At 36.6% G+C, this 26,881-nt stretch overlaps 1 protein-coding gene across 2 annotated transcripts; it reads right to left on the bottom strand.

Annotated features, from left to right (window-relative positions):
- Positions 1-174: 174 nt before the first annotated feature.
- On the bottom strand, positions 175-25,462 carry pld5 (phospholipase D family member 5). Of its 2 annotated transcripts, none has more exons than XM_026256233.1 (10): positions 25,007-25,462; positions 11,206-11,342; positions 9,953-10,136; positions 9,248-9,356; positions 8,798-8,925; positions 8,273-8,470; positions 5,250-5,401; positions 2,647-2,812; positions 2,463-2,553; positions 175-1,521 (listed from the first exon to the last, which is right to left on the bottom strand). In XM_026256233.1, exons 1-10 carry the CDS (start codon positions 25,172-25,174, stop codon positions 1,271-1,273), a joined length of 1,584 nt encoding a protein of 527 aa, XP_026112018.1. In that variant the 5' UTR covers positions 25,175-25,462; the 3' UTR covers positions 175-1,270. The 2 variants fall into 2 exon arrangements, with proteins under 2 accessions (XP_026112018.1, XP_026112021.1); XM_026256236.1 differs by lacking the exon at positions 25,007-25,462 and adding an exon at positions 14,370-14,750.
- Between the last annotated feature and the right edge of the window lie 1,419 nt (positions 25,463-26,881).

Raw genomic sequence — 26,881 nt, 5'->3', positions numbered from 1 at the left:
AAATGAAGGAAATCTGGCAATTTGTTATTGCTTTGCATGTGCCAAATAAATTGCTCCCCCAAGAGAGGCTTTAAATTGATTGGGTTTTGAGAGATGTTTGCTGACAGTCTGACACAAATTACGGAACAACAACAGTGAGAAATCAATAGGACATATGTTGCCTATTTACGACTGCTAGTCAATTTTTAATGAACTCTTTAATATTTAATTATAACAGTTGGTTAAGGTGCTATACATTTAATCACATCATAAATTGTGCATTCCATGTAAGAAAATCAGTATCTTATGTAGGCTACATGGGGCTATACTTCATTTCAATATATGACCCATGCTGCAGCAAGCAGTTTTATTATATATGATTATATGTATATAGTATATCATAGATGCATCGTATCATAGGAGGTAGTCATCCAGAAAGCAACAGCCGCTACAGTTTATGGCAGCATATATAAGGCAAAACATGCTAAAGCATCAGGCCACAAACTACTGAGAAATGCAACATATGTGGCCTGTATTATAAGATCAGCAATCAGCAATGACTGTTTAATAAAACATTAATGTTCCATTAAAACAGTCAGTTTTAATATATAAGCTACTCTATGAAGCTACATTTAAAGGGTGTAAGCTTAACTGAATGTTCAATAAGAAAAAACAGTCTCTTCTTGAGTGTACGATTGTACATTACTTCAAGGCTGTGCATGCTGCATCATGTAAACATTTTATATATACACAGTGTCAGATGTGCCATAATATCTAGTAATGATAGCTACAGTATGAGGATGCATATGTAATGAGTAAATTTGTTGGTGTATATGCAGATTTTCCAAAATGTCTTTCAGTAAAAATGTGCTAGATTTTAAAAAAGGATGACTAATGAACATCTTGAGAAAAGTAATTTACACAATGATTACAAAATGTTTGGCAATGTCCTTTCTCGAAAATTTTCCATGAGCAGAGTCTCTGAATAATTTGGTTTAAAATGAGAAAAGTCTAAATATTGGAGTAAATGATTTCCACAGTTCTTAGTTAATGGTACTGAGTGTTTCTTATCCAAACAATCATGCATTATATAATGGTTTAGAGTATATCTTCGAAAGTGCTGTACTGTAATTTTTCAAAAATCGTTTCCTTCACAGAAGTCCTTCAGACATTATTATTCAGTTCAATTGGCAGCATTTGAAAATTCAAATGGTAAGAGTCATGGCGCAGATGTTGTGAGGCACAAAGTCCTTGGCTTATTGGTCCCGCTTCAGAGAGAAATTCGTGCCGCTCACTCATGCTCTCTGCTCTCCGCTTTTGTCTTTAGAGATTGCAGTTTCTGCCTCCCATGTTGGCTCTCCTGTGGAGTCGTGCTGCCAGAGAGCAGGCTTATTGTGTAGGGTGAAAACCAGTCTCTTTCAAAAGCAGCAGTCAGCTGCTCTACAATCGAGTCCTGCCCTTCCTGCTGGTTCTCCGATTCTTGAATCACCAGCCCCGCTCCTGCATTGAAAGCCAACTCACTGCCAACCCAGTCCAGATTCCCTTAAATGACAGAAAATTACCGTATTTTTCGGACTGTAAGTCGCACCTGAGTATAAGTCGCATCAGTCCAAAAATACGTCATGATGAGGAAAAAAACATATATAAGTAGCACTGGACTATAAGTCGCATTTATTTAGAACCAAGAACCAAGAGAAACATTACCTTCCACAGCCACGAGAGGGCACTTTTTGTGTTCAGTGGTAGACTACAGGAGCACTGAGCAGTATAGAGCGCCCTCTCGCAGCTGGAGACGGTAATGTTTTCTGTTGGTTCATTTCTCTCGGTTCATGTCAAATTAATTTTGATAAATAAGTCGCACCTGACTATAAGTCGCAGGCCAGCCAAACTATGAAAAAATTGTGACTTATAGTCCGGAACATACGGTAGAATAGTAATGTGCGATTGTACACAAATTAATATAATACAGATGACAAAGAAAGACAAATGCCTCTTTATGTACATTTACTTTTATGTATTTATTTTTTTTTTGTTTCCTGTTATCCTTTTTAATATTACATTTAATAAAAAAATGCATTCAAATATTGAGTTCATTTGATTTGTTAATACTTTTCCTTTTACACATTTCCACTACTGTTATTTGCTTTTTAAAGTCTTTTTGCTTTGACAATACAAATATACAGTACCCTTGCGAAAGGGAATCCCATGCTCCGCCCACTAGTGGACACAGTGTTTCCTTCACTATTCTCAGGGAACTATGGTTACATGCATAACCTGAGACGTTTCCTTTCGAAAGGGAACTCCACGCTGCATCCTCTAGAGGGTGCTAGGGGAACGCCCTCTAGAAGATGCAGCGTTTGTTCCCTATTCTCAGGGAACCATGGTTACATGGGTAACCTGAGACGTTTTTGTCAGGGCAGTGAACCACACTAAATTAAGTGTGTGTGTGTGTGTGTGTGTGTGTACAAGAAAGAGAGTCTTACCGATGTATATTGCGTTGTCTGTCACCATAAATTTATTCTTATTTATCCTGTGCTGAAATCCTCCAATCTGCTCCTTGGCTCTGTAAAATCTCTGATTCAAAACAGAAACACATATTTAAAATATAACCATATATGTAAATGGGTGTGCGTATAAACAGATCAATCAAATAGATTATTTCCGCACCGCTTCTATAGAGCAGAATGGCAGTCCTGTGCATAGGGCCTGCATTGATGTCATAAAGTTAAAGGTCAGTGGATGTGTGTGTGTCCACAGACTGATTAAGAGACGAACTTTGACCTCTCTGAGTACTGCAGCCTCTCGGAGCATCTCGTCTATTGGTGACCAGTACCTGAACCAAAAAATATAACAGGCCAAATGAGTGTTGATGTAAGGAAGTAGCATACAGAGAAGTCATAAATCTTAAAAAAAAGGAGAATTTGTCCATTTAAATATAGCTCCAAAGATCTACACATCAAAAAAATTATTTTTAACATCTTCGTCTAGTTTTCTGGTGAAATTACCTAAATTTCTGTTAAGACAAATTCAGTTGAGAATCAAAAACAAGACCTTTCTGTGAAAAGGCTGTGAAAATTGATCTGCATTGTTAATCCTTTTGATCTTTTATTCAAAAAAATTCTCAAAAATCATCCTTTCATTGGATAATAAGAATCTAAAATGGATGGGGGGGGGGGGTTGTATCATGTTTTTCTCAAATACTCATTGGACACAATTATTGGCACCCCTAGAAATTCTTATGAGTAAAATATGTATGAAGTATATTTCCATTTATATTCACTACTTTGAGTACTCCAACGTGATTATAAACATGAAATTATCCAGCTCTCGTTTCCTGTTTCACAGAAATATTAAGAGGAGGGGGAAAAAAAGCCCAAATTCCCTTAATCATCCATCAAAATGAGAAAAACCAAAAAATATATTTCTGATGTGCAGCAAAACATAATTGAGCTTCACAAATTAGTGAAGTAGCTTTAAGAAAAGAGCTAGAGCAGTGAAAATTCCCATTTCCACCATCAGGGCAATAATTAAGAATTTCCAATCAGCATAAAATGTTATGAAACTGCCTGGAAGGTGACCTGTGTCTATATCGCCCTAATGCATGGTGAGAAGGAGAGTTTGAGTGGCTAAAGACTCTCCAAGGACCACAGCTGGAGAATTGCAGAAAATAGTTGAGTCTTGGTTTCAGAAATCTTAAAAAAAAATTGTCAAACAGCACCTACATCACCACGTTGTTTGGGAGGGCTTCAAGAAAAATTATCCTAGCTCATCCAAAAACAAACTAAAGCATATTCAGTTATCAGACATGACTGGAACTTCAAATGGGACTGGCTTCTATGGTGAGATGAAACTAAAAAATGAGCTTTTTAGCAGCAAACACTCAAGATGGGTTTGGTGTACACAGGGATAAAAAGTACCTATATAATATACTGCTGGATTTTTGATGTTGTGGGCCTACACAGTAATTCTGCTGGAGGTCCTGGACATCTTGTTTAGACACATGGCATCTTTGATTCTATCAAATACTGTACCAACAGATAAAAAATCAGTAAGTTACTGACTCTGTTAGAAATCTTATAATGGGTTTATAATAATGTTTAGATCTTCCAACCGTACAGTAATCCAAACACAATCCTCAAAAACAACACAGAAATGGTCACTGAGCACAAAACCAAGATTCTGCTATAGCCATCCCGGTCCTCTGACCTGAACCCTACAGAAAATGAGAGGAGTGAACTGAAGAGGAGAAGCACCAACATGGAGCTAGGAATCTAAAGGGTCTGGAGCACTGATCTATAATATAGAACATAATTATATACGAATATAGTTATATATATATATATATATATATATATATATATAGATCAGTGGTCTGGAGTGATTGTGGTTTAAGGAATGGTCTCTGATCTCTTGTCAGGTGTTCTCTAACCTCATCAGGCATTATAGGAGAAAACTCAGAAGTGTTAAACTGGCAAATGGAGGTAAATTGTGGCCAACATGTATCAGAGAAAAAACATGATTAATAATGATTCCCCCCCCCCCCATTTTAAAGTCTTATTATCCAATAAAAGGATACATTTTTGTGATTTTTTTAAATAAAAGATCAAAAGGATTAACAATGCAGATTAATTTTCACAACCTTCTTTGATCATATTTACCAAGGGGGCCGATATTTTTATTTTTTAATTGAGTTTTATTTCAATCAGATTTTTTTTTCTTGCAAGAGTTTTCACAAATAATTCTGTGAACATAAAGATAAACTTTAGACTTATAGACTTGATTAAGGAAACTCGTAAAAATAGGTAAACTTGATTAAAATGTTATATTGTTTATCAAATTGAAATAAATAAATCACCCAATTTTCTTGGCTAAAACACACTATACATACATTATACATAACGACAATTATAGAAGATTTTTGGATTAATTTTTTTTAAAGCAAATTACTAATTATTTAGGAAAAAATAAAGTTAATTAATATTAATAACACGTAAAAATAGAAAAATAAAAGCATAAAATATAGCATGCTTACTTGAGAAATATCTTAGCTTAACACTACACAAAATGTTCAAAGCTTTCAAGTTTCAGTGATTTTTCAAATAATTTCAATGTATTTTATTCTGAAACGTGTTCATGTTTTTTCCCCTTTTTTATTTGCATTTTTGCTTGCTTTATCAAGCCTCCCTAAATTGATTATTTCCTTCATTAACAGCCATTTTTTTTATGCTGAAACATACAAATGACTCTGTGCCTGTGGAAGCCAGTATTACCGTACGATTGGTGTTCCTCTGAAGCTGCGGTTGACTAAGGGCAGGTAATCAGTTACAGAAATGTAGATGAATCTCTTGGCTTCTCGGATCACATGTCGTATGGCATCTAAATCTCTACTTCTACCCTTGGGGCAAAACAGCTCTGGTGACGTCTATGAAGAAATGTTGGGGAACAAAATTTAAATCAGCAGTTTCCTTTTTAAAGTTTTTTTCAGCTTCAATTCACATTGCCAGTATACCAGAGCGAGGTAATGAGATGGCCGTCTGTGTACATACATCATTGTCAGGAGAAGAATTTTATCACTGAGCTAGAAATGTCTCCCAGCAGCCTATAATATTACAGCACAATTCATTTGAATGGGATGATGGATGGATGTTGAGTAAACATCCTGTTGCTGGAAGGGAATCAAGATTCATTACACTCAAATTAGAATCCGATGGCCAGTGTCTTCACATGTGACGCAGCTTGACGTGGAACAGAGTCACCGGGATAAATTACCTGCCGAGTGAGTGTATTTACCGTAATCAAATTATATCCCATGGGAACCAATGAAAAAGTAGTTTACATAAAAAATAATCTTTGTAATAAGAACAGACATAGATGTAAACACATTTCAATGTGCATGGAACTGGATAATCGATCGTGACCATAGTGCGAACTACGGGGGAGCTAGGGGGAGCTCGGCTCCCCTTAATAAGACATGGGCTCCCCTGAAAACGAGAAATCTGAAATTTTGGGGGGTCTCAAAAAATACTGACAATGTGAATATTTTTAAGTGCAATTTCAGTTTTGTAATGTGATTATGATGGCAAAATATTATTCATTCATGCATGACGGCGATTAAAACCTAATTAACTTCAATTAAGATTACAGAAGGTGTGGGGGCGCTGCGCTGCAAATTCCACATGTTAGTATGTCATAGGTTCGTAGAAACAAAATAAACGTTGGAGGCCATTTATCGTGCGCAAAAGTCCTTCCATTATGCAGTTATAGCATCATAGCTAGGGCAAAAAGAAAACAAGGTAGTTCAATTAATTTTGGTTTTATTAAGAAATTGTGTAGTGATGACGCACGACTGATTCACTTGCTGAAAGCACTGGTAAACCTCAAGCCAAGCCCACTGTGAAAACGCATGAAGCTAAAGAAAAGTAATCTCTGGGATCCTAAACCCTCTTGCTTTCTTGCTTCGAGTCCTCTCTCGCGTTAAACTGGACCAGCCAGCAGTGGAGAGACTGGAAGAGCCAATATACATGGCTGTGTGTTAAGGATGTAAGCTTGGGGTGCATCACTTTGTAACGCGTTGTGTCAAGAGGGGGACAAAATATGGGTAGCTCACAAAGTTATTAGGCCAGACAAAACTCACGGAGGCGATTGACATTTAACAACGACTCGCGTTTTATTTCTCCAATCGAACTCGGGCAGTTGTCTGTCCCATGTTCCACCGTACACAGCGTAACCAAAACAAAACAAACAAGATTAAAACAAAATGATTTCCAAACAGAGATTACCCGCATACATGGGGGATTCGAGTCACGCTTGTATACATTATCATACAGAGTGCATGCCGTTTTACAGGGAGCGCGCAGCTCTTAAAGGGGCCACATTTTTTCCCACTCTTTACAACTTGTAAGGACGCAAAAAACCTTCTTCTGTCTGAAAAGGTACCTGGCACGCACTTGTCTGAGGAGTGGATTAATGGTTAATGCTCAGAACCAGTCGCGAAAAATTATATATAAATACAGGGACAGCATTGCACACAAGATGGCCATTGAAGTGGCATTAACTAAGCAAAAGGCGATTCTGCCAAATAAAGTAATTGAGGTCTAAATTAATGGAGGAGACCACAACATCATTCAAGGCTGTCTTCCTGACCTATTAATTTGTGTCGATAAAGTATAATAGTGCAAATTGTAGCTGTTATGTAGCTTTGTAAGTCATTATAAGTCCTTTTTTGAGGCACTCGTGTCGATAATGTATAATAGTGCATACACTTGTAGCTGTTGTAAGTCCTTATTTGAGGCATGCGCATGTGCACGAACTCTACCCCTCCCAATCCCCCCCCCCCCCCCCAAAAAAAAGAGGGCTCCCCCAAAGGACACGGTATAGTTCGAACACTGATCGTGACATGTTTATGCAATAAAATGTCAAATGTAATAGTAAGTACTGTAATTAAATATTTCTACACACACACAAACACATGTAATGTGGGGACTTTCCATAGACTTCTATTAATTTAACATTTTAAACAAAATGCAATGCTTGCATTGTTACACTTTCAGATAAACATGATTTACTATTTTTACTTATATAGAATTTAATTTCCCTGTATTATGTCAAAAATTTCAGGTTTTACCATCTTTGTGGCACCCCGCAATGTAGCATAAACAAGTACACACACACACCATCACAGGTTTGGGGTCTGTAGGAATTTGTCATGTATTTTTAAAAAGTCTCTTAAGCTCGCCAAGGCTGTGTTTATTTGCTGAAAAATACAGGAAAAATGTAACAATTTGCAGGAAATTTTAAAAATACATATTAAAATGTAATCAACTCCTTGTGATGCAAAGCTGGATTTTCAGCATCATTCCTCCAGTCTTCAGTGTCACATGATCTTCAGAAATCATTCTTATATGCTGATTTGATGCTTAAGAAACATTTCTGCACCAAAAATGTCTTGACTGTCATAGAAGTACTAATTTCTGTTTAAATACATATTACCCTTAAAATATATTCTTAGCCTTCAAATGTATATTTCCTTTTGCAGGCATAATGCCATTTAGGGGCTAGCTGTCACACAGGGAAGGTGAAAACAAGGACTGTGTATCAGTAACTATGAGATTTACTGTATAGTCAGCATTAAAAATGAATCTGCCCTGAGACATGGGTAGCAGGATACTGAAGATAACAGAGTAAAATATGTGGCAACTATCCCCTGTCTTCTCTTTTTATTTTAAAAATAGATGTGCAGTGGCAGATCACCTGAGTCAGGCAAAGACTAGAGAGAGATATGTATTGATCTCACCGACACAAAGGCAGAAGCATCTGTATTGTTGAGTCTGAGCTGAAGCGGCTTGTCTCTGCTGAACACGGCCGTGACTCTCTTGGACCAGATCGAAGGGATGTAGTCCCTGTACTGAAGCTGCCAGTAGAAAGAAAAGATCCTGTGCAGGTCCAGAGCCAGACAACTACAGTCGTACACTATTACTCCGAGCTCCTTCAGCTGGAAAAAAAAACAGGAACATGAATCACAAGTTCTCAATATGAAATGTAAAAAGTTTTACTTGAAAAATGCATTAACTACTTTGGTCACGGATGACTTCATGATACAAATTTGCAGTGCAGAGTTAATCAAACTTGAACTTTGAAATGCAGTGAAATTAAAATGGGCTTTCTCTCTTGAATGTGTATGAATTGAAGTCACTTGAACAGAGTGTACTGTGATCGGCCCATGCTCCCAGGTTTCATTCTTTTTGATAAGTTTTACAATAACTCTCATATATCATCCAAGTACATTTCGAGGTCACTGTGAATGGGCGAAATTCTTTACCTTGGAAAACACTTTCCAGTTCATGCCAGCACTGCCAATGTAAACGTGCTTCCTGTCCACCACCCAAAATGAGGAAAGCAGTCTTCCTCTGGTGAGGGCTGTCATGTTGACGTAGTGCACTTCTGCATCTGGGAGAGACCGAGCCATGTGGGCAATGCTTGGGGAACTGTTAAGCACTCAACCTTGACGAGAGATCTGTCTGTCATTCAACTCTGGCATAAATAATATTGCACATTCGTGATGTTTTGACCTTGTGTGAAGCCTTGAGGGACTGGAACAGTGAAAAGCCAAAAGAGTTATGCCAGTTTATGACAGACGGATGCCTGTGTGTGTGATTTTACACTGTTTGCCTCGAGAGAACTGCGTGCTTTAGTACTGTATTCAGCCCCCTCAGCAGACACAAATCAATGCATCTCTTAACATTAACGAGAGAGATTAGACTTCACTTACAGCGGTCAGACATGCTCTTCAGCTCAGTGGAGTTGGGCTGGTCACTGACGATCTTTAATTTGACACCTCGAGACTTCAGGCTTAACAATCTCTGAAACAAATACTGACCCTAGAAAATAGAAAATGCTTGTAGAATATTAATTCCGTATGCAATACATGCCAGTGACAATAAATCAGTTTTAGATTTAGAATTTATCAGTACATAATCATAAGTTGGAAGTAGGTGTGTGCACGACACTGATGACAACTCTCTGAGAGTTCAGCATGCTACAGCAAGTACCAAGATTTGCTACTGTTGATATCAACAGACATGTTGCTGTGACCATGTAGAAAAACCGCTGCTGCAAAATAACATACATAACCCCTGTGTATAACATACATGACATTGCCCTGTAGAAGATCTATACAGGTGGAGCTGGGGGAGGTGGAGGGTTTCTGCAACTGCTACAGCAAGCACTAGCCAATTAGTTGAATGTTGAGCAGCAATCTCATTGACTGATGATGCAAAAAGAAACCAAAAGGTTGCACAATGCCAGTAATGATGTGATTATCTCTGACTGAGTTAGAACCTATTGACCCGTGCTATCTAGGGATTAATGACAGAACATTTTGTAATGCAGCATTTTAAAATAATAATTAAAAAAAACATAAAAAATTGTCACTTTTGACAATGCATATTTGAAGGGTAACAATATGCTAACTAACCTGATAGGAAGAATAAAGCCGTGACCCCTGATCGGTGGAGGTCAGAGTCCAGTACGGCGACACTATCTCAACTGACCGTTTTGCTTGGTCCAAAAGGTGGTTGAGACCCATGGCAAGAGGGAGATGGGCTGAACTATTGGGGTTAAATGACAGCTCTCCAGGGATGTTCTCCACAAGGACAATGCTAAAAGCACATTGGTGTAAGTCAGGAAATGTTAGTTTGTGGAATATGTTCATAGTTACATATATATTGAAGTCAACAAGAAATAAAAATTTAACCTGTTTACTTTCTTACTGTACATATGATTCATGTATGATTCACTGTTGCATATTATTCTTAAAAACTGTTGTTGGCAAGCAGTTTAGTCTTAAATAAAAATGGAACGTTTTTACTTTGTTTACATTATGCTACAATTATTCATCTAGCAGACATGTTGCCACATGAATTCCTTTCTATATAGAACAAGTATTCCTTTCTGTATGGCCACTTTTTAATATACAGTACAGAAAATGAAATGAATGTTTCAAAATGAATGTCCTCACAACAGTGCCTTTTATTTCAAGTCCTGTGTTAGGAATAGACTGAATTTTAATTGATTAAATGACTGAATTAATCATCTCACCTTAGGATGCTCATGAGGGAACTATTCCTTTAAGTCAGATCTTTTCTTCCAGTCAGTCACTTCAGTTCTGAATGAGCGGTTAACAGCTCACAAGGGAACTTATTTTTCATTAAATTTCAGTCTGTTCTTCACAAAAAGCTACGGTATTGTACGGCTTCAGGAACACAGCAATGGTAATTTTATAAAACACTGTGCACAAGTTTTTTAAGTACGAATATATATATATATATATATATATATATATATATATATATATATATATATATATATATATATATATATATATATATATATATATATATATATATTGTTGAGTTGAGTTGGCCTGTTATTCAGAATATTATTTGTTATACTAAAAAAGTAATTTAGTCTGGATGAGATAATAACACAACTCTCATTTTTCAGGGAACTATCCTTTTAAGTCAGCAATGAAGTCTAAAACCATTCCTAATCAAGATGATAAACTGCCAAGATACAATTAACAAGCTCATGTTGGCTAAAGGTAGAAAACACAGAGCTGAATAATTATGCAGTGCTCCCTGGTGTGCTTTTTAGTTCGCTATAATGTATACAATATATAATGTAGAAAATATCATAACCCGGGTGTGATCTGTGAGAACTGCTCCTTACCGACAATTTTTGCTGCAGTTCTCCTCTGTGACACCGTCCTCATCCTCTCCCCAGACATCCACAGCAGAGAAAATCAGAGCCACCAGGACAGCAAAGCAGCAAACCAGTGCAAACACAGCAATACATTTCTGCTGGGACTGCAAAAGACAAACAGTACAAAGAGAGCTCTGCCCATTACTTATGCCAGGTTTTAGATACTTTGTCTTGACTTATTTGTTTAAATTATTAATATAGGTTTTCTGACTTTGGTGACAGTTTAAATTTGCAGGGTCAAGATTTATTGTGTTCAAAATTGTACTTCTCTGCTCTGGAATCTTTTCCTAGCTATAATTTCATTTTACGACTGAGAGAATGATAGAGCGTCTCTGTCAAGTTTCCGCCTGAATTCTATTATACAGAGGGATGGCCTTTTTTTAAAAAGAGCTTTCCTTATATGCTTGGTGGTTTTTTCTAAGGTATTAAAGTAGATAAATCTGTTGTTGGTGAGTGTTCTCACTGAGCAGCATCCTTTCCAATCCACTGCTGTAAACAAGCATCAGCAGAGAACACAGGAAAGTGTCTATAAATATTAATGTGGTCAATGGATAAAACGTGGTGTGTGCTGTAGGGCAGTAGTTCTCACATGGTGGGTCGCTAATAGGATCGTGGACAGCAGGGAAAGAACAATAGAAAAAGGGGATAATAAATCATATAATTATGCATATTAAGCACTGTAAAACATACAGGTTTATCAACAATACACTATTCAAAAGTTTGAGGTCAGTACGATTAGAATTTTTTGGGATAGGTGCATTAAATTCATACATGTCAGTAAAGACATTTGCTGTTTCTATTTATCAAATAATTTAAAATATATATCAGAGCTCCACAAAAATATTAAGCAGCTCAACTGTTTCTTGAGCAGCAAATCAGCATATTAAAATGATTTCTGAAGGATCATGTGACACTGAGGGCTGCTGCTGAAAATTCAGCTTTGGCAAAACAGGAATAAATGACATTTGGAGGTATATTCAAATAGAAAACAGCGATTTTAAATTGTAATAATATTTCACAGTGTTACAGTTTTTACCATATTTTTAAATTAAATAAATGAAGCCCATGGTGATCATGAGGTAACTGAAACAGTAGTGTATAGGAGAAAACATTTCCATGTTTTTGTTGGTATCAGCGACCTTGTCCTCAAAAACAATTGAACAAGTCTATGCAACATAAAAAAAAAAACCCCACAAAAAAATAATAAAAAAATAAAATAAAAAGGATTTGCACACGAATGCAGAACCTATAAAACAGGCATATTCCGATTATGGAAATATAAATACATAGAAATACTGTATATTAAGGACAATTTGTTTGCATTTTAAAAAGTATGGTGTTTTGTCATCATTTGATGACCAATGTGGGTCCTTACTACTTAAGAACCAGCGCTGTAATCAACTCAGAACTGGATTTTCCCTCCAAAAAACATGAGTGACTTGATTTTTGCTGAGTGCTGCACTTTCCTGAACATATCTCCGCTGAGAGAGATCGTCTCCCATCACATCTGCTGCCTCAATCAGAGTCCCAGCTTTACAGCTGTCTGCTGAGTGACATATACATCGTATATCATCTTCTTCTGAAGGAGACATGCAAAGTGAAGTTTAATTAAAGAGCAGGGAGTACATGAGGCGAGCAGATTAATGCACAGCATTAACCTTCTTACAGTTCAAATGGATTTGGTCAATTAGTGCCCCCTTTATTACCCTTACACACCCATGTACAGTGCCCTCATAACTTACTTTACTTTATGTTAAGTTTGACATTCAAGATATTATTGAAGGTGTTTCTTTTTTATTTAGAAAGGATTTTTGAAGCTTGGTTTGGTTTAAAATCAGTTTAGTAGTATAATGTGGTTTCATTGAATACGGTTGCACTGAAGCATCTATATTTATTTCAGAAATTACAAGTTATTGGGGTATTTCAGAGCTTTAAGAGAATGTGATATTTTGAATCCATTAGTGTTTCAGTATTTATTTGTTCTAGAAGCTAAGAGCGTACACTGCAGTAATCAAACGATATGTCAGATTTCTTCCACTAAAATAAAAATTCAATCTGTGTCTTGCCAGAGGCAAAGAAAAGATTAAAGTTGTCTGTAAACAGAGACTTTCTCCGCTTGCAGGGAAATATGTCAAATTAATGCTGTGTTTGCATCGAGCTGTCTGTGCTGACAGATTTGATTGACAGGACGATGTGCTGCTCCTTTCAACCTTATCTGTTACTTTTCAGAGTTCAGTCTTGCCGAGTTAAGCATTCTAACATACAATCAAAAAAGGCCTGACATGCAGCTTAGTCAGACTGTAAACCACCATGCTGTACTTGTGAATAAACGTGTGAGAGAGAAATGAATTAAAACCCATTCTCCTCTCAGACTAAATCTTAACAAAACAGAATAAACCAGAGAAACTGACAAAATATAATTACACACTTTCATGTGTGTGCTTGTTTTAAATCAAATAAATTGCATGTACAACATACACAATTGCAGACACCACTGAAAATAAATTCTCACTTACAAATTTTCAGGTCATATTTCTCATTATACATTTTATTATATTTATTATATATTATAAAAACAAAACAATGCATTTAAAAGTATTGGCACTTTTTCTGGATTTGTGAAAAAAAAGAGACTTTTCATATGAATAAAGAATCTTTTCTAAAACAAATTTACCATTACTGTTATTTTTGTATATTATATTATATATACATACATATATGTACATTATACACACACACAGACTTACCAACTTGCATAAATACATATATACTAATTATTTTTATTTTGGTAGGTACATTTTTAAGTAAATGTGTCACCTGAGCTGACAAATTGGAAAGTATAATGCATTTAATTGTTGCGAAAATACACAACCCCAAAATTTTAATTGTTAATATTAATTAGTAGTGCTAAAATACGTTTCTTTCTGCAAAATGTAATTTATATTTTTTTTGTATTTTGGGGGGGGCGGGGGGTGAATTTCGACCCAATCATTTCTTGGTATAGTTTAATGAGTCACCCAATATCCAAATTCCATTTGGTGCAGCTGAGCAAAAAAATCCATTCATTTAAACTGAAATGCAGACTTTCTTCAGAAATATTCGGACAGGCTGAAGTGAAAGTTAAGCCTCACCTTCATGGTGTTCTCCTGAGTGGCAGAGCCTGGCATAACAGCTTTTAAGTTCCTTCAGACTTCAGGAAACAGAGAAAACGAGACGCTAGTGCATTTCATCATCGTCGTCTCCTTGGTAACGTGTCGCGCTCAGCCTCTCTCTTACGCTCATCACTGTAATGGATGTGCAAGTCCACGGAATGATATAGTGGGTGATAGGTAGTGTGCCTTTTGTTTTAGCACCCTGAGCTCACGCATGCTTCCACTGGCTGTGTGGTTTCCTCGCCTCAACTCCATAGTGATGGAGACAGAGAACGAGAGAGGAGGAGAGAGAGACAGAGAGAGAGAGAGAGACATGGTCCACTCCCTCTCTCGAAACATCCAATGCTGGGCTAACACAGAACAATCCCCCTCCCTTCTGCATCTTTCTCACCTGCCCTGTGAAGCAAAACTCTCCCGGCAGAGTGCAAATGGATTTGGCTTCAGCCAAAGAAAGACAAGCTGGAAAAAACATGTTATAAAATGCAACCTTTTGACTCCAAGCGTCTCTTTTCCTTCCAGCACAGCAGAGGGAAGTTCAGCCCAAGCATAAATGAGCTTGATGCATTCACCCTATAAATAATTCAGCATCGTTACAACTGGCAGGCCAGCTCCTGAACTAATCTATCAGGTAAGTTGTTTATTAGAGTCTCTGGTATGCAACACAGGCAATCTCAGAGTCTGAAGTACCATCCCAGATGAAGGAAAAACCCCAGAGGACATGTTATTAATACCCGTCTTCTCTCAGACAACAAATTACATTCAATAGAAAGCAAACTGAGACTTTTACTGAAGTCTCTTGATTCTCAGATTGTTCTCAAGAGCAAAAGTTCCAGAATAGATGTCTCAAACTGCGCTTACTGGGAAAACACAAGAGTCTGCAGAGGTCAGAGAGCTCACATACTTCTCATCAAAGACCAGTTATCCAGACTAAGCGTTCTACTTCAGTTTCACAGCTCTGTACTCATGCTGTAATGTCTCATTTATGTCTAATTTAAGATCATTAAATCTGCCTGGCAAACTTGTGATGTAATCTATCAAGCCAGACAAGAAAGAAAAATCAAATATGAAATCTCTTTAATGTCTCAATAGCTCCTTGAAACAGTAAATTGGAACAAATTTCATAGGTTTCCTGATTTTATTCCTGATGAAAAAAGTCCCCAGTGGTCACACTCTTACATTTGCTTTTTCTTCAAAAGAGATCTCACGATGTCTCAAACTTAGATTAACCTAGATCATAAGTCAATATAAACTCTTTCAAAACCAAATTATCTGGACTATATCAATAATAATATTAAAGCTCTAAAAATCAAATTTTTGCAGAAACATCTAAGAAAACATTTTAGTAAGTGTTAAAGGAACACTCCACCGTTTTTTTAAATAGGGCTTATTCACATTATTTCCTACATTTAGATAGGTGGGCAAATGCATTTTTGTGTCAGTGCATGCATTGTTTTAGTTTGACTGGGTCGGCGTTAGCTTAGCTTAGCACAATGAATGGAATCCTTTGTTGCCAGCTAGCATGGCCTGAGTAAAAGTGATCAAAAAAATAAAAAACCCCACCTAATTACTTCTTGTGGCCTGCGTATTCACAACGAGTACATAGCGATCCAGATTAACACTAGGCGATTTCCTAGGCAGATATTGACTTGGGACTATATTATGGGGAAGCACAGGCGAAGCACTGCTGCTTAGGCGAAGCACTGCTACTTCGGCGCAGAGAATCACGCAACACATGAAATCCCACGACTTCCGTCAACATACCGGCGTGAATAGTAGCTGCCTGGCTATTTCCTTACAGTACACGAATGGCGATGAACATGGCTGATTTTGAGAGAGACGAAGAGGGTGACTTCTCGGACAGTCAAGAACCAGAACCATACCTATTTGAACCAGAGTTTACAGAAGACGAGCTGCGTGCTTTGGAAATAGAACGACAGGAGGAGTAGGTTGCGATCGCTCAACAGCCTGAGGACGTGAGGATGAGAGCCAACATGAACTGGTGGTGTGAATGTGGGGGAATATGCCAATCTATGCCGACGGAAATAGAGTGTCTGTGCTGTAGAGAGTGGGACATGTTTTTGCCATTGATGACCAGGCTCAACACGTCAGATCAAGATGAGCGTGCCCGAAGTTGTGTGTGTCACATCTACAGAGGATTTCACGGCGCTGATCCATTCTGCAGTACTCGATTTTTTTTTCCGGTGTGACAAAGTGAACTGGAAAAAACGCCCCACGCCGAATGGACCAAATGGACAGCTGTCCACAGAGTAAGTGATTATTTTAATCATGACGCATGTATAGATCGACCCATATTATACCTGTATTCACATAGAGTTGATGTTTTCATGTGTTGCGTGATTCTCTGCGCCGAAGTAGCAGTGCTTCGCCCGTGCTTCCCCATAATATAGTCCCAAGTCAATATCTGCCTAGGAAATCGCCTAGTGTTAATCTGGATCGCTATTTGTACTCGTTGTGAATACGCAGGCCACAAGAAGTAATTAGGTGTTTTTTTTTTTTTTTTTTTTGATCACTTACTCAGGCCATGCTAGCTGGCAACAAAGGATTCCATTCATTGTGCTAAGCTAAGCTAACGCCGACCCAGTCAAACTAAAACAATGCATGCACTGACACAAAAATGCATTTGCCCACCTATCTAAATGTAGGAAATAATGTGAATAAGCCCTATTTCAAAAAACGGTGGAGTGTTCCTTTAAATGATGTCTCTATTTGTTTCTATGTTTTACATACAGTAGATATACATCCTGTACGTATGACAAAAATCCTGTCATACGTGCACAAACAGACAGTCACCACTTATAAGCTACTACTAAATATTGTAGAAACTTAATTTTCTGTAAAGCTGCTTTGTAATGATTTGTATTGTAAAAAGCGCTATACAAATAAACTTGAAATGAATTGAATTGCTATTATAATATACTTCTATACGACTAGAATATTTATTAACATTTATTTGGGGGGAGGGGCATTTTTGCCTTTATTATGATAGGACAGATCTGACATGACAAAGAGTCTAATAAGATTTTAGTAGTTTTAGTAATCATGTGCTTTTGTCATTTTTTCCTCTCTAATTTTCTTTATTTTATTTCAGTTTTAGTCATATAGCGCCTTCAACTTAATTATTTCAGTTACTACTTTAGTATATATATATATATATATATATATATATATATATATATATATATATATATATATATATATATATATATATATATATATATATATATATATATATAATTGTTTTATAAATACAATAAAAATTATTATAATAAATGTATGCATTTAGCAGACACTTTTATCCATAGCAACATAGTGCATTCAGGCTAACATTTTTTACCAAATCAAACCCACAACCTCACAACACTAACAATGCTTAAAAAAAAGAAAAGAAAAGGGTAACATATGAAAATATTTAATTACCCTACAGTAGACAACAGGATTTGTGGTTAATTCATTTACTGTAAATCAATACCAGTAACCTATATCGACACTAACATCTATATTGTTCAGTGGATATTATGTTGTGTTGGACAGTGGGGGACAGCTGAAGGTCAAAAGGTTGAGAGCCTCTGCATTAGAGAAAAGGAAAAGACATGTTATGTCTCAAAAACAGTTAGCTGCTGTGGAGCATGATAGATGCCAAAAAAAGGGCAAGAGATTGAAGTAATTAAAGTTTTCACTAGAATCAGTCCGCAGATGTTCCTGGCTTAATATCATAATGGGATGGAGCATATGCTGCCTACAGCAGGAGACTGCTGCTGAATCTCACCTCACTAACGCACTGTTAATTACTGCCTATACTCACAAGATACAGACGACCTCCTTCACTGGGATTTGTATCTTTGCTTAACGAGATATCACCCTCTTAAATCAGTGCATATGCTACTCAGTTCCGGGATTACAAAGTGGAGTTTGTGGAGTTAGCGCATTTAAAGCAACTAATTCCCATTCTTGACCACAATAGAGTCAGCAAAATCTGTCTGATAAAACCAGATGTTGACAGACTGTAAGACTTGATTGCACTTATGGTGGTGATGCATTGAGGAGAGCTGGCAGGACATTAGATAGGAGATATATGCACCTGTGTTTTGGAATATTCATTGCATAACCTTTCACTGAAGGAAACGAGAGCGAAACGAAGCGGGATTGACCCTACCCATATAACCACAAGTCAGAACAGAGGTCACCGTCAGTGTGACGTCCATTAGTTACAGCTGAGCCCCTCACCTTAAAATGCCATGCACTCCATCACTGCACAGCAGATGCACTTTGTACATACAGTAGAGCGTGGGAGTACAGAGTTTATTTATTATATGTTACGGATGGATGATTATATGGATGATGATTAAAAAAAAGTGCAAACACCTTAGCAGCTGCACAGCATAGGCATGGAACCACCAACAACACTTTAGTATCATGGCAAAGAGTTTTGCACAAGCCAACAGCACTCATGATGTCTTTAGAAAATGTACAAATATACTGTATGGCTGTTCCTACGAGTTCTGTGTTGACTGAATATTTGCAGAAAAGTGTTAAAGTAACAAAATGTACTGAATTAAAAACTGAGAGAGGGGAAAGAGAGAGAGGGGAAAAAAGAGGATGATGGCCTAGACAATACAAGGTGAGTCATTTCTCCAGGGAGAGGTGAAGCAGACAGGGTGTAATATATAAACAGAAATGAGGAAAGCAAACTTTACTGTGTCCTTCTCTGACAGAGGACCCTATACGGCCAGGAGGAAAACTTATTTTAGGCCTTGGCACTGTACATGCTGAAATTGCACACAAAAACAATCATCTGTTACTGTAATGGTTCAGAACCTAGCAGAAAGATTCACAAATGTCAACAGAACTGAAACGCCGGTCATCTGCTTTAGTTTAAAAAATATTTTAACTAGCTCTGTCAAAAATTTTAATCAAATGAATTTAATTGAATGCAATGAATCAACTATATCAATATTTACAAAGAAAAGCCACAAAATAAAGTGAGTGAATCAAGAATTAAAGGAATAGTTCATTCACAGCTCCATCATTATGATTATGATGAAGAGTCCTCTGTCCATAATATCGCCTGCTCCAGTGAAAAGTCACCTTGTCTGAATCAGGAAAGAAATATGCACAGATCAAGAACTTTTTACAAGTGAAAACAGTTCTAAACAAGTATTTGGGGATCCATGCTACATTTCTACAAATCTGTTCTGATGAAGAAACAAACTCATCTTGAAATGCCAGAGAGTGAGTAAATTGTAGTTTTTGAGTGCACTGTTTCTTTAAATTCACTGTTTTACACATGGAAACCACTGCCTAGCACCATTTTTTTCGTGTTTTTCTGTCCTACAAAATGCAATGAGTTATGCAAGTGTGGATTGCTACGATGTGCTGCTGCCTGTAGTAGCAGATCCGTCTGCTCTGCATTTATGTGTGTGATGCTAGCAAGAAGATGATGCTGCTAATGTTACTTCTTTGTGTTTTGAAAAGGCTGTTGAAACACAAATATGTACTTACACAGTATAGCACAACCGTCACTCATTTCAAAGTTACACACAGTAGGCGGGTATTCCTTTCGTGAGTGATCCAGTCACTTTAAATGCTGAACGAATCAGTGTTTTTGAACGAATCGGTTGATTAGATCGTTTAATCTCACGAATAAAGACGTTTGTTGCCATCTACTGGTGAAACAATATAACCTGCATAAAGAGTCACTGAAAAATATTTCAATATCTAAAATACATGGTTCTAGAGCATTTTCTTTAACCACAAAAGTAAGGTAACAAGTTAGCTAAGAGTGCTGTATGCTAGTACCTCTCTATATATAATTTCAGAATTATTTATATTATAATTATTTGTCTTAAATATGGTTTATAAGTGTACTGTATATGTATGGTAAACTAAATTGTATTTTAATGTAATTTCTATTGAATCTTGTATCACTTTTTAATATATTTCTTATTTCACATTAGTAATCATGATGTTGAAAGTTAGTCTATGTAAACGAAATAATAGAATAACACACTACAGTTCAAATTATAAAAAAAGACTTGCACTTTAGCATGCTAGTCAACAAATAACTGTACTAGTACTACAAAATATTTTTAAAACACAATGATTTTACTTGTACTTTAAAGTAAAAATTATTACAAAGTGCACTTTTTAAAGTGTTTTTTCTTTCTTTTATATACAGATTTGAGGACAAGTGTACATTAACTACAGTTAAGTGCACATTTTCCACAAATGCTGCTGATTTTCACCTCCATCAGCACTGAAAAGCTGAAATAATGTCTAGAATCTGCTGGGCCTGATTATAGGGACAGTCCACCTGAAATAAACCAATTAGCAGCTCTGAGCTTTAACCCATCCCATCCCACAATTGTCTAGTTTACTGACCAGAGACCATTTTCAATATAACTCCATCTTTCCCAGCGATAACAGCTGTCAAAATTCAGGCAGGTCACATCCTCAGCATCCTTACAGAATTTATCCATGACAAAAGCTGGGAGCTGAAGCATCTGATCCACAGCAACACTTTGGCAGAAGAGCACCATTAGGGGACAGAACGGAGACAGTCTTTCTCCCACAAGACTCATTAGGACCGCTTTACCTGACCTCCCTGTCCGCTGTGAGTTGAGAGATCCCACTGCATGATACACAGTGTTCAGAAACCAAATCAGAGTGTAACAACACATGCCTCCATGCATTATTAACCAATATGAACATTGCCTGTTATCATGAGAGCCTTTTCTGGGATGTCAGAAACATTCCCGTTGTAATACCTGACTCATTCGCCCCTGCTGTGCGTGTGTGTGTGTTTTAAGGTCAGCGAATGTGTGTGGGCGTCACACATACTGAGGGTCACATCAGTGTATAGTGTGTATTCTGTGCTCCTGTCTGCAGGATGTCGCTTTTTAAACCCCGGGAAACAGCAAACGGTCAGGCTGACTTTGATGAAAGGGCAGAATTCACCCGGTAAGTTGCACAGGAAGATCTCGAATGAGCAAAAATTGATATAAATGGGCTTGTCCACATGAGAGACTCATAAAATCACTGTGCCTGTATTGAAAAAGCATGCCCCGCTGAACAAGGTCTCATTATTTTTATATAAAAAACGTCTGGAGAGGGCAAGAAAGTATGCTTATTGCATCTTATCATGGAAAAAGCTTATATTTTTTATTTATTATACTGGGTCATGTTTTTGCTTTTAAGGACCACAGAAAGGAAGATATTCAGCATGCATTAATTATAATGTCTCATTGGTTCCTGCTTGTTAAACCTTGTAATATTTAGATTAATCTAATATAAAGCCAATGTAAATTATAAATAATCCAAGGACAGTATAAAGTGGAAGAGATGTAAAACAAAATCAAATATCTGCAATTTAAGATGATGCTAATGAACTGTCACTGTTATATATGGAGATTAAAATTAGAGAACAGTCTATAAATACTTGATTTTTCTGAAATATTGTTAATCTTCATCGCTCAAAAAGTTAAGGAATATTAGCGGTGGGTATACCACTGTTCTACAAAAAATATATATATATATTTTGTGGAAAACACCGTGATCAAAATTAGAGAAAAGTAAACACTATAGGACAAAATAATATGAAAACTAAAATGTTGCAGGGTTACAGCAATCTGGAAAAAAGGAAGTGTAGAGCTCCCTGCTTTAAATGACTTCAGCACATCTGCATCTGCAGGACATTACTAGTTTCTTAAAGTAGCGGATGATACACTGGAGAGGGGAGAAAGAGAGAGAGAGAGAGAGAGAGAGAGACTGGGTTGTCTAAGGACAAGATGTCCCTCCTGAGCACTTGAAACATCCGAAGCTTTATCTCAAAGACTTCCGTCTGAACCCAAAGGCTAAACAGAGCTCATTTAAACAGCAAGATCTATTGAGCCAGGAATGAAACCTCTGCTTTGATCAAGCACTACACTTTTACAACAGCCAAAGGTGCTACATTAACAGTAGAGTGGCCTGGTTATGTAATTGGGTTTTAGGTTAAAGGAGAAGTCAAAGATTAGTATACTGAGGATGGTATATTTTTATATCAAAGAAACACAGGGACAGAAAAGCAGAGAAGGTAATCAGGTCTTATCGGGGAAGGCACAGCACACTTCCCTCCATGCAACTCCCGTGTGACTCATTCCACTAAGAGAGAAAGACATATAGAGACAGACCCAGCAAGCCAAATGAAATTGCCTGCTACAGAACACAGCTAACAGAGGACATGAAGAAATGCTCTGGTTTACTACAGCATGCTAGAATCATCCAGATATACAGTATTTCAACCTCCCAAAACTTACCCAGGCCACAAATCACCCCAGAAATTAATTTTTACATAAAGAGAATGAAGCCTATTTTAGGACCATTCAGAATTTTTCATTATCAAATTCTCAGTAATGAAAGTTTTGCTCCTCTTTTTTTTATTTTTTTTTTTATAGTCATTCTCATCATTGTCATTGATTTTTTTTCTAGATCCTCATTTGGCAATACAGTGTCTCACTCGTGTTTTATATTTTTTGCAAGTATAACATTTTTGACTGCTTGAGTCCTGTCACCTAAATGATTTACCATATGTTTTGAAATAATGTTTTAAACATTCCATAAATATAATGAATAATGCATTTAATTACTTATTTTGCAAGTATAATATTTGGCTGTATTTTAAATTTAAAGTGTTGTAAAAAAGATGTACCAATCCCTTCTCATATTGACCATAGATGGCACTAAATCTCTTGTATCCAGCAAGAGATAAAAGAGCAAAAAAAAAAAAAAAAAAACACGAAATCCTTGAAACTCGTTTGCTATTTATCCAAATAAAAGGATTACATGCAGAGATGCAGAGATATTAGCATTCTTAATTTGTACTGTATACTGCAAAAAAGTGCTCAGTGCATGTAATCAACAGAAGATTTGGTCAAGCGGGACCTTCCTCAGTGTTTAAATTCTATTGAAATGGTTCATTTTTATATTCAGTTCCTTTTTTCCTCCATATCTATTCCATGTTGGTCAGTTATTGTGACTGACTGTATGGAGATTTTGAATTACATTTTCTCCTTCTTCTGTATCTTCTCTGGAAATATTTGGACATTGCTAAAGAAGTAACTGGTCTGTCACTGATTCATTAATTGAAATGACTACACTTGTGTTGATTTGTGAGGAATTTAATATAATAATAATAATAATAATAATAATAATAATAATAATAATAATAATAATAATAATAATAATAATAATAATAATAATAATAATAATAAATTAAATACAACGTTAACACTGAGGAAGGTCCAGTGTGACCGAATCTTCTGATGATTTTAACATGCAATTAACAGTTTTTTTACACTTTATAAAAATAAAGACGATTGCTAGTATCTCGGCATGCAATCCTTTTATTTGGACACATAGCATAAAAAAATAGAGTTTTTTGCTCTTTGGTGGATTGTTTTATTGACTTGAAATTATGTTACATGTGAATGGAACCAAGCACAAGATCTTCCTTCTTTCTCATCTTTCTCTTTCAGGAAATTTCATTTAAGCACATTCACTGACCAGCTTTCATCTAAACATCAACATGCGTGAGATTTGTTTCAACAAACCAGTTTTGATGTTAAATGGTCTATTTTAAAATGACAATAATACAATCATTATAATATAAACAATTAAAAATATCAATAATCTGAATCTATATAATAAAAGAATATTTTGACATTGTATATATTTTATGTTGAACAAAAAAGTTAGTATGTATGTTGTCATAGAAAGATAGTTGTCAATGGAGATTTGTGGGCACAGTTAATTATTTATAATTGTAGCATTAAAATTATTATTTTACTTTAAAGTAAAATGGTCAGACCGGCTTAATGATCTGCTCTGGATTAGGGAAGATTGTGGTTTTGCATGTTTGCTGGTGTACAGTAAGTGTTATTTAATTTTATTGAATAATTCCAGATTACATTACAGCCATTTTGATTATTTTCCATTACCTATAGAGTCAAACCATTCAATCTGAATCTTGATTGTTTGTTACAGTTACATTAAGATATCATTTTAATGAACATATTTGCCTATATGAATATTCATATCTTTCAGATCTGTTATATTTTGACAGGTACTTGATCAAATTGTCAAAATGAATAAAATGCTGAATTATACAGTGCAACCTTTAAATAAATCAATCAATTATTATATTAGATGTATTTTTACATTACATATATTTGCATCATCATGTACATGTTAAGGTACTTTCTAAATTAGTTGTATTTAAAAAGTAAATTATTGTGGGCTATGTTTTGCATTGTTTGTGTAAGTAACATTTCCATGCCAATAGTTTGAACCTCCTATAATTCCATCATACACAAACACTTAGGAAATCCTACAGTAAGAGCTTGTGTATACATAATGTTCTAAGTACAGACAGACAGACAGACAGATAGAATTGCAGTTGTACAGTGTCAAAAAACAACATACTCTCCACAAAGCCACACAGACCTGCCCACTTCACCCTGTCTGCTGTGTGCCTGCGTGGTTACAGGTGGAGGGTTTCTGTGCTGAGGGGAAAAGGGCAGCGGTCAGCAGTTACTGTCAATATCAGCGGTCATCCTTACCCTTTCCATTCTATCTCTTCTTCTAAGCCAGATCATAGCAGAGTAGTCCTGCTGCTGGACGGCGCCGAAGATGCTGTTACCCGGCCGGGTGAGAGGCGTGGAGAAGAACCCCGTTTCGGGTAGAGACTTCATCACTGGACCCTCTGAAACAAACCTCCTATCTTGCATTTTTCCACTTCGTCAAATATCGAAATCCTCCCACTTTATCTAAATAAGATGTTCACCCCAAGCAGTTCGGTCCCCGAGGAAGAGACTCTTAAGCCAGTGCTAGCAGCAAACGCTGTTTGAGTCAGTGCTAGACTGAACTGTGTCTTGCAGAGAGCCTGATTTCTTTGGATTTCATCCACACACAGGCAGAAAGGGGTCTCCCTGTCCTGTTGGGAGGGGCTGGCAAAGTCTGGGTGGGCACAGTGACAAAGAAAGTGTTTGGGAGTGGATGCATAGACCCTACATCCTGCACCTGGTACCCTCCCCTCGGTTCAGTGTGTACGTAGAGCTCTGATGCATGACTGTGAGTCCAACACACTTAAAGGCATCAGTACATATTAAATCAGAAGTGCTGTGGGCAAACTAAATGAAGTATTCATTTGACATCACCCAGAAGTCCACAGCCGTCTGCCTGCGTGCTGCACACTCATTCAAAACACAAATACCCATCTGTATTACTGGGTGATGAGAGGAAATGATTTTGTAATAAAACTCTACACTGGAGGAAGCAGTTGTGATTGCTTTTGATTGCTTCATATTTCCTCGTTTGCCTCATGCGCATTCCTCCCCGGTGATCAATGAAGTACTTCAATCTGTTATGATCCTTGAGATATATATCAATATATCAATGCAATACTGATGAAACTCATAATGTAAGCAGCAGTTGTGTTGTAAAGAAGAGTTTGTCAATAGAAACAGATAATAACAAACAACACTGACAAAAATTGAAACTGCTCAGAATCACTCAGAAACTGCCAGAAGATTACACACATAATTATAAAGAAATTACAACATATAAGACAGTTGTTGAAGTTTTTTTTTTAAATGTAGGATACTCCGATAACCATAACAATAACTTGAAAAATCGTGTTCTAATCTACTGATAACATCATAAAGGTAGCATAGACATTTAAACGTTGATCTTTAGGAGTATGTATCAGTTCATGACTTAAAACAACAGAATTTTAGTTCCCCCTTGAAATATAAGTTTCAAAGTCATTAATTCAAAGACTTACTTTTAATAATGCAAATACTTTTGCTCTCTTTCATTAGCGCCTGCCAATACGTTTTGAGAGTTCAAAGTTTGGTGAGAGGCTACGAAATTCAGTGAAACGTGCGGATTGCTTTATTGTAGCAACAGTGTTATATATTTTCAACAATACATGTCAATTAACTACAGTAAGAGCTTATTCTGAATATTTTCTGTGATGTCTGCTTTATAGCCTACTTTGCTTTCCAACTTATTTCTTCAGACTGTGGTCTTTCCCACATGCTCTCTACCATGAATACTAATTCCTCCTCCATCGGTCTGTAAGCATAATTAAACCAATGACTCAGCACCTTTTTTTTCACTCCGTTCTCCTGAAACACAATCAAACCATCAGCAATAACTGCCCATCGACCAAATGCACAGAATATGTAAATGTGCTGTCCCTCTGTGTAGCCGAAATCCTCCGGGAAGACGTGTCTTTCTGAGCTGCTGTTAGAATGATTTGTCGTGATTATCAAACACTGTGGGAAAGCTGTTATGTAACAAACATAAAAAAACATACTCTGCACAGTCCGTTTTCACACATATCTCTTTTTAAATGTAAAATAAAGCTCTATGAGATTCATTATAGACGGCTATATGCTTTAGCTACTCTGAGATTAGTCAAAAAGTTAATA

The sequence above is a fragment of the Carassius auratus genome, chromosome 6 (genome assembly GCF_003368295.1).
Source record: "Carassius auratus strain Wakin chromosome 6, ASM336829v1, whole genome shotgun sequence".
NCBI lineage: Eukaryota > Metazoa > Chordata > Actinopteri > Cypriniformes > Cyprinidae > Carassius > Carassius auratus.
The sequence above is the reverse complement of the archived record's forward strand: the minus strand, read 5'-3'. Positions and strand labels throughout refer to the sequence as shown.

Coding starts and splice junctions, on each gene's coding strand:
- pld5 (XM_026256233.1), bottom strand. CDS start 25,174: ATGCAAGATAGGAGGTTTGTTTCAGAGGGTCCAGTGATGAAGTCTCTA. Junction 11,343..25,006: donor GAAGAGATAGAATGGAAAGG/GTAAGGATGACC, acceptor TGTCTTTTGCAG/TCCCAGCAGAAATGTATTGC. Junction 2,813..5,249: donor AGAGGAACACCAATCGTACG/GTAATACTGGCT, acceptor TTTTTGGTTCAG/GTACTGGTCACCAATAGACG.